This window comes from Pygoscelis adeliae, unplaced genomic scaffold (assembly GCF_000699105.1).
Source record: "Pygoscelis adeliae isolate BGI_AS28 unplaced genomic scaffold, ASM69910v1 Scaffold621, whole genome shotgun sequence".
NCBI classification, from domain to species: Eukaryota; Metazoa; Chordata; class Aves; order Sphenisciformes; family Spheniscidae; genus Pygoscelis; species Pygoscelis adeliae.
Genome location: NW_008824052.1, coordinates 416,931 through 425,714, shown reverse-complemented (window position 1 = coordinate 425,714; position 8,784 = coordinate 416,931). Strand labels below are relative to the sequence as shown.

The 8,784-nt window shown below is 52.7% G+C and overlaps 1 protein-coding gene across 1 annotated transcript in view; it reads right to left on the bottom strand.

Moving 5' to 3' along the window:
- Positions 1-4,429: 4,429 nt before the first annotated feature.
- Positions 4,430-8,784, bottom strand: part of SLC8A1 (solute carrier family 8 (sodium/calcium exchanger), member 1) — a 109,671-nt gene continuing 105,316 nt past the window's right edge. The window contains exons 10-11 of the mRNA XM_009333726.1: positions 7,459-7,734; positions 4,430-4,806 (exon numbers count right to left, since the gene is read on the bottom strand). Of these exons, the coding sequence (XP_009332001.1) occupies positions 4,430-4,806; positions 7,459-7,734 (653 nt within the window). The remainder of the gene's footprint in view (positions 4,807-7,458; positions 7,735-8,784) is intronic.

Below are 8,784 nucleotides of genomic sequence, written 5' to 3'. Positions count from 1 at the left end.
GGGGGGGGGGGGGGGGGGGGGTGAGAGCAGGAGGATGGTCGGAGGCTGAGGGTTTGAAGTGCTGTTTCTGGCAACCTCCCTGAGCCTGGGGCTTTATCAGTGATGCTTGATGCCCTTCCCTTGTGAGGGAGGGTGGGGAGGCTGCCAGGGATGAGGAGGAGATGGGAGAGCACTGGTGCCAGATGGGGGACCATGGGAGCTGGGTTGTCCCCCATGGAGCAGGCAGGTGCAAGGGCGAGACATGCCGCGCTGGGGGCTGTGCTCCCTCCTGCTGCCCTTGGCAGCATGCAGCTGGGCGCGGGTGTCTCGTGGAGGAGTGCAGTTTACTTTTGCCTTTGGAGGGTTTGTTTTAAAGACGAGGTTGGTGCAGAGGAGCAGGCATTACACCCTCGCGAACACAGCTGGGTGGCTGGGGCTCCGTGGAGCGGTCCTTCACCTCCTTGGCATGGCAAGGCAGTAGCCAGGTAAAAGGCTCACTGCTCATCCGTGGCTCCTCCGTGAGCAACTGGGCGAATACATGTCACGCTTTGCATAAGCTCATTAAAGATGCCAAAAAGCACACGGCTGGCAGAGAATAATTGCATAAACAAGGCTGGTGTTTACTGTGTGATTTAGGCCTTGTCCTAAGCAAGCAATGCTCCATTATTCCCTTTGGAAAGCTCTGTGAGGAGAACAGTTATTTACTGCCTGTTAAACCGAGCTGCTACACAAGTCCCGTTCAACTTGTTAATGACTTCAGCGACTACAATTCATTCTGAAGAAGCAAATGATGAGAGTAAAATACCAACATCACCTTTCAATAGATGTAATTACTGGGTCAGGAGAGCTGCTTCGCTTTCATAATTCACTGCCTGGGAAAAGCACATGGATGTGACTGGCTGCATTTGCCTGGGGCTTGACGAGCGTTGAAGCTTGACCCACACTCATCCTGGAGGGTGCTGAGCACCCACAGGGAGAATGGGGCTGGTGGCACGGCTGGCAAAAAGCAGCACAGGGTGTGGGGAAGGGCCAGGTTTGCGTGAAAGCAGCCCAGAGATCATGTTAAATCCTCTGGCTGCTGGGGTGCGTTAGCTACCTGCTCTGCCACACATCCCCTGACATCAGCAGATGGGAATTTTACTGCCTCTGGGCCTCTACAGACACAGTCATGCTGCAACGAAATCAGCCACCTCCTACCCTCTCTCTTTTTGTTTGGTGGCACGTTGTCTAGTCTGGAGCTTGAAAGCCAGACACCGCTGTTTGTGCCAGTCTGACCCGCTGTGCAGCCCCATCCTGACCCCGCACAGCGAACGGGCAGGAACATGGGCAGGAGCGTAGGCAGGGGCATGGGCAGGACCCCAGTGCCATGCACCCCAGGCACGTGCGCCTCACTGGGAGGAGCAGGGAGAGCCCCACCAGATGAAGGCAGCGCTTGCCTGGGACCCATCTCCGGAGCTGGTGTTTGAGTTCAGCTGCCAGAGCGGGACCTTGGAAGCATTGCAGGGATGGTTTATTTGGGGACAGCTCAACAGGTGCTGGATGAAACACAGGGAGGAGCAACACCCCTGGGCATGTAGAGACTTTTCTCCTCCTCGGCGCCGGCTGAGCTCTGTCGAGCCACGTGGGTCAGAAATGGCCCACGGCACCTGGCCTGGGGCATGGGCAGGTAGCTGCCCAGAGCAGCCCAAGCTCCCAGTTTGCTTTGTGACCTTGTGGGGTGTATCAGATCAGCTTTTGCATCCATGGACCGTGCCCTGGAAATGCTTCTCTTGCATTCCCACTTATCATTAGCTAGTGGCTTAACCTAGTGCAAGTCACCGCGAGGCTGGAACAAGAGCAGAAGCACTTCTATATTACTAGAGGACACAAGCAGAAAGAGCTGCTAAGTACCTTGGGGGCATATGCATGGCTCTCCCGGAGTCTAGGGCAAGCCAGCACTGACAGGGGACCCAGCACAGGAGCAGCTCCTGGACCCAGAAGGGCTGCTCTGCAGCTTTGTCCCTGGGTGGTTTCCTGCATCCCCCTGAGAGCTGGGCAGGCTGTGAGCCCCGGCTGTACCACAGCACACGGAGCCCGACGCACAATGGAGATGGAGCAGGAGGAAAGCTGTGAGATGGGGCAAGAGTGGGCGTGTGGAGGCACCGTTGCCCCCCCGTCAGCGGCAGAAACACAACGAAGGCAAACCAATGAGTAACGAAGAGATGGGTACAACGTAAGGGGAGACAACAGGAGGGGAGGGAAGAGTTTTCCATAGAGAATATGCAGGAGCACTACTGGATCCATCAGGAATCATTACAAACTTTATTTGTCTGTGCATTGTGTACCATTGATAAGGATCATCACAATTAGTGGACTCACTGTCTATAGTGGTGGGCAATACACGCAAAGAAAAATCAATGAAGCCAAACAGATGAAAATGAAATAATTGTACATAAAGGTAATCATAAACCTGAACAACCTGCACCTGTGTTTGATTCTTCCCCCAAAACAATGAGAAACAAAAGAAAACCCCCAAAACCCATCAGAAGTGAAAAAAAGGCTTGAGAAGAAAAAAAACCCCACAACTTCATACTCCTAGAGAAAATCTTACAACAGGTTAATTAAAATTTCCACAGATATTGTTCAAAATGAGTACAAATACCCCCAGCCAATCGGTTATGGTACAAGCATCAGGTGTGGTTTTCAGCTGGGTGGGAAGAACTCACGAGTGAAGGTGCAGGCTGGGTGTTTGCCTGGCTGGGACTCCAGGAAGCCCGATGAAGGGCGTAGGGTAAGGAGACATCTCTCAACACCAGTGCACAATGTCATCCCTGTGCTGCGCCCAGGGGAGCTCTACATGCACACCTCCCCAGGCTCCGCTCGCTACCTCAGCCTGCACTGCTGGAGTCAGGGGCTGATGCTCAGTTACACCTCCCTGTCTCATCCTTCCCATCGATTTCAAATTCGGACAGTGCAAAATATGGCCTTATTCCTTGGGGAATGCTTCCCGGTTATGCTCAGTGGCGTGGGAGATTTCGTTACGGCCCTTCAGCCCTTATCCTGCCTCCAAATGGCTGTGGGAAAGGACCAGCTTTGGGGACTGATCCTGATGGCTTAATGCTCAGAAACAGGGGCTGTCACTAGACCTCTGGGGACACAGGGAATAGCAGAGGGCCAAGGGGTTTTGAGGCAGCCACTGACTATAAAGGCAGAGGCAGGCAAGGTGCTGGGAGCCAGCTGTGCTCGTCCCCCTTGGGCTCAGACGCTGCTCATCCCACTCGGGCTCCCTGGGACCTTGTGTAAAACCTCCTGTGGACGGTGGAGGCCTTCACACCGGCTTCAGCATGTCCTGGACTGGATGCTGTGGGGTGGACGCTGGCCACACGGGGGGACGGAGCCTGCAGTCTCTGGGGTGTGGGTTTTTCTCCCCTGAAAAACCTACATCTGTCTGGCTGTTATTGCTTCTTGTGGACCCACGTGCAGAGCAATAAACAGGGACAGCTTTCCCTCCTTTTACCCCCGCTAAGAGGAAACAAACAAACGAACAAAAACCTATGGCAAAACTAAACTAACTAAAATAAATAAAACCCGGTGAAAAGAAAACACTTTTATCTGCAATGCTCAACCCACATGGCTGGAAGGACTATCGCTATAGGATGCTATATACAGATAGGGTTCATTTCATTCATGCAAATGTTACAAGTACCACGACAGCATGCCCGAGGAGGAGGACGAGGCGGGAGGAAAGCCCCCGCTGCTCTGCACAACCTCGGCTTAGGACACCAGACACGAGGTTGCGGCTGCGCACCCCCGAAGCACAGAGGGGGAAAGGCGAGGGGCATGTGCGGGGGAAATGCTACTTGTACACACGCCAAAACAAACAAAAAACCCCCTGCAAATCAATGACGAAAATGGTTTGTGTTCTTTCCTTAGAAAGCTCCCAATTTCCCCTTGTCTTCAGTCCGGTCTCTTGCTTCTCTCCAACAGGGCCAGAGGGGATGTTCCCAAGTGGCGAAGGTGGATGGTGGTCGGAGATCAGGACCCTCGCTTTCCTCTCCTTCCCTCACCCACTGCTCTGTTTCTCACCAGCTACTCTGGCCTTCCCCGTACTGACGCGCCCCGGTTGCCTTCGCATCCATCCTCCCTGGGGGCCGGTGGGTGGGAGAGAGAGGTGGGAAAGGGCTTGGTGGCTCTCAGCCGCTCTTGTTGGTAGAGTTGCAGAGAGGGCCCTGCTGCCAGGCTCCTGGCCAGGACCGCTGCCCGGGGACGGGTCCTGCTGGCTTTGGGGTCCTGCCTAGTTTAAAGGATGCTCCAAAGCCGCTTTCCGTCAGCAGGTGTGTGAACATGGCAAATCTCTTTTATTCTTTCTCTGTTCATTATACACAGCATTATATCTATATCTATACCTATATATCACTCTATATAGATACATATAGATATATATATATATTTACTACCTCTGATTGTCCCTTTAGAAGCCCTTTATGTGGCAGTAGGCTTCCAGAGATGAGAAGAATATGTACAAGAGCCAGAGGAGGATGAAGAGTGAGGATGTGAGCAGCTTGGAAGTCCGCGGCCCGCCCAGCTCACCTCCAATCTCGGGTCTCCGCCGGTAGAGCAGCACGCCCACACTGATAAAAGCAAAAATGGTGAAGAGGGTGACGGAGAAGGCCAGGGTGCCGGGCGAGACTTGGAAGGCTTGTCCGTGTGCCGCGTGGTAGATGGCTGCAATGGACCAGGCCACCCCGATGCCCAGGAAAACGTTCACGGCATTGCTCCCAGTGACGTTCCCGATGGAGGCATCTGCATACTGGTCCTGCGTTGCTGCTACTTTGCTGGCAAATGTGTCTGCGAAGGGAAGGCAGAGAGAAACCCTCAGGATACAGCCAGGTAAGGAGGGACAGCAGCAGGCAGCCTGGGGACAAATGTCAACGGCATCACTTGGGGAGCGACGATAGTGGGTAAGGGGACAGGGTACAGCCCGTCTATGGGCACTCCCAAGGAAAAGCACATCTGGCCAGAGCTGGAGTGACAATCTGGGTCCAGAAATGCCCAGGAAGGAAATCTCAGTGTCCAGAAATATGGGGCTTCCCCCAATATGGCCACAGATGCCCCACAGTGCTTCAAGCAAGAGACAACACTTCCCAGTACTAGACTGTGTTGGCCCCTTCTCCTACATGCACTAATTTGTTGATTTGCAAAAGAACTAAAAAGGTTGAAAAAGCTTTGTGGGAGCCACAATGGTTTGTATCTATCCTTCAGGTCCCCTGAAGTTTTGTATTTGTGTTTCTGTGTTTGCTTTAATGATGTCTCCCCAAAACCTTTTGCCTCACTAAAGTCCAGCGTCTTGTGCAGACCCTGACACTTTGGTAAACAAGTGGTCATCTTTCACCTCTTAGGGAGAAAAACCATGCAGGTGGGTGTATGCTTGCCCAGACGCTCCACCAGCTTTAATACTGGTGGCAAAAGAGCTCTGATAAAACTCGGCTGGCCTTTTGCATGGCAGATCTTGTGTTGAGTAGACCAGCATGACACTGCTCTGCACCATAGGGAAGTTCTGATTTTACATCCAAACCCACTCTGGACCTGCAGGGGGGTAAGCAGGAGGGGGGATTAGCATCTGAGTTTTGTCCAGGTGAGCACTCTCAGCTAACGATGAGAAGATGAATCCTTAACACATCTGCACTCCCAGATCACCTTGGGTACAGGCAGCAGAGTGTGGCTCAGAAAAAGAAAATGGTGAGGTCAGATTTAATGTTTTTTAATGGTACAGAGTTTCCTCTGTCAAGAGTTTCCCAGCGGGGCTCCAAGGTGAGACGGTGAAGCGGAGCCTGGCACAAAGACCCAGTTCCATTTAACAGGAGGGCCTGGGCACCTATGAGCATGGTGAAAGGGGCCATTTGCAGCAAAGAAATCAAAGGCTGCTTTATTTTTTAAAAAAGCTCCCATCTCAATGCTGAGGGAAGGAAAAGGCATTTCCCCTTGTTTTTGGCCTTGGTCATGGTGCAGTAATGGGGTTGTGGGACAGTGCTGATGCCTTTGCAGTGCTGCAGCTGCCACTGCGGGAGGAGGAATGGGGCACATCTGGGGCACACAGCCAGCGCCAGCCAGAGTGTGGAAACAACAAGCAAGCTTGAGCAGTGCTTTTAATGCAGGGAAAGTCCCTGTCAGTCTTGATTTCACTGCATGTTTGTCTGATGCCTGTCCGCCTCCTGGAAAGCACCCTGCATCTCTCTGGTGTGGAGGAGCCCAGCTAGCACCCAGCTAACATGACATGGTCTGGGAGCATCTGCTAGTTCAAACAAGAGTAGCCAAATGTATCCTAAAAAGAATTTAAATGCCACCTTTTGTTGATAAAAGCAGGAGGGAAGATTTTTGCTGTCAAGGGTGTGAGACAGCCCTACAAACCTCATGCCTAAAAGTGCCAGAGGTCTAAAAAATGCTCCTTCTTCTGTTCCTTGCCAAAATCTGTTCTTCCTTTTGGTTCTGCTGCTTCTTTTTTGGACTCTGATAGCATTAGGACAATTTAAGGATCTTTGAGCACCCAAGTGCTGATCACTGGAAGTCTGGGGGTGGTGAGGGAAGGTGTGACTGACACGGGGGGTGGTCGGGTTGGTAGAGCCCCTTGTCCAGTAACCAGGCTGTGCCTGGACAGCACAGCCCGTGGAAGAAGGTGGGTGAAAGGCACAGGCCTTCTCACACAAGCTGACATGGGACTTCCCAGAGCAACCATGTCACAGGTACCATCCCCTCCAGTGCACCGGTTCACCCCTAAGAGGGGCCCTTTGCTGAGCCAGCAGAAAAGGAGACTGGGTTGCAGCAAGTCAATGTGCATTGGGAGGACAAAGTGGCGTGTAGGTATGGAAACTCGTGTTTTTTTCTCTCCCTGGTCAGTCCTCAGTCTCTGCTATCTTCTGAGGCTGGGTGACCACTTGATCAGAGACACATCTCCAAATATTTGTGGGGCCAGGGCCTTCTAGGGGCTTCACAAGTCACATTTTGAGTAGCTCCCCCAGCTCAGCAACCTCACCTCGATCCATCTGAACCAAAGCTGAACCTGGTCTCACACAAAGGTGTCCGCGCTGGGCAGAGCACCCTCAGTACGGACTAGCACCTCACTCACCTGAGAGGCAAGGTTAAAGGAGCAGATGCTCAGAAAGAAAACGCAGGACTGCCAACACAGGCAGCATTTTAATCAAAGACCAATTTCCTATTCCGAGAGTGGATGCCATGGATGCTGTCCACAGAAATAGATACTTCACAGTCTTTGCAAGGGGAAGGTCCTTGAAATAATTTCCAGGGGACTGAATCCACATTCCAGTTCAATCCTCCCAGCCCATCTGAGACTGAAAAACAACTTCCACATATACCTCAAATCTGTCCTTGGGGGTCCTGCAGAGCACAGCCAAGGACCTTGCTGTGCCCAGCTTTCCCAGCCCAAACCCAAACCCAGACTGGGCAGAGATGGACCTTTACAACAAACCCTGCTGTTGTCCTTACCTGGCACTGATGTCCCCAGTGCGACAAACACGACCGCGGTGACCGAGTCCTTCAAGCCGATGGTGCAGCCAAAGTGGGATGCCAGGTCACCAATGAAAGCTGTCAGGAGGCCGATCATGAGGATGGAGACGACGAAGCAAGCCCAGCCATTCCAGTAGTCTGTTGGGGGCACGAAGGCAAAAAGGACCTTCCAGAAGACGGTCAGAAAGTGCATCACATAGTCGAAGCAGGAGGGCAGCTTCTCCTCCCCACATTCATCGTCATCATCATCTTCTCCTGGAGAAAACCATCAGTGCCTGATTAGACTCGCCCATCCTAGGGGAGGTTGGGCAAAGCTCCTGAGCATACTGCAGCCCACCAAATGACATCTCTCATGATTTGGGCCCTAGAAGGGCTTAACTTCCAAGTATCTTATTTTCTGGGCAATCATCAGAGGGGCTTGATGGCCTTTCCTGGCCCCTTCCCATGGCACAGAGAGACCTTCCAAAGGCATCGGTCTCTAAAACCAACCTGCACTTCAGAAAATGCAGAACCTCACGCCAGCACCTCTGCCTCGGTTTAACCACCAGATGCTTTCTGGGACTCAGCCTCTGCTCAGGACCCCTTTCCTCAGAAGACAGATTGTCTAGAGCTCAACGACTGTGATGATGATACGGTTGAGTGTTTATGGGTAAGGATGAGGGGGAAGGCCAACGAGGCAGATATCCTGCTGGGAGTCTGTTATAGACCACCCAACCAGGATGAAGAGGCGGATGAAGCATTCTACAAGCGGCTGGCAGAAGTCTCACAATCGCTAGCCCTTGTTCTCGTGGGGGACTTCAACTTCCTGGATGTCTGCTGGAAATACAGCACAGCAGAGAGGAAGCAGTCTAGGAGGTTCCTGGAGTGTGTGGAAGACAACTTCCTGACACAGCTGGTAAGTGAGCCTACCAGGGGAGGTGCCTCGCTTGACCTGCTGTCTACAAACAGAGAAGGACTGGTGGGAGATGTGGTGGTCGGAGGCCGTCTTGGGTTTAGTGACCATGAAATTATAGAATTCTTGATTCTCGGTGAAGTAAGGAGGGGGGCCACCAAAACCGCAACCATGGACTTCCGGAGGGCAGACTTTGGCCTGTTCAGGACGCTGGTTGAGAGAGTCCCTTGGGAGACAGTCCTGAAGGGCAAAGGGGTCCAGGAAGGCTGGACGATCTTCAAGAAGGAGGTCTTAAAGGCGCAGGAGCAGGCTGTCCCTGTATGCCGCAAGAAGAATGGGTGGGGAAGACGACCGGCCTGGCTGAACGGGGAGCTCTTGCTGGGACTCAGGAAAAAAAGGAGAGTTTACCACTT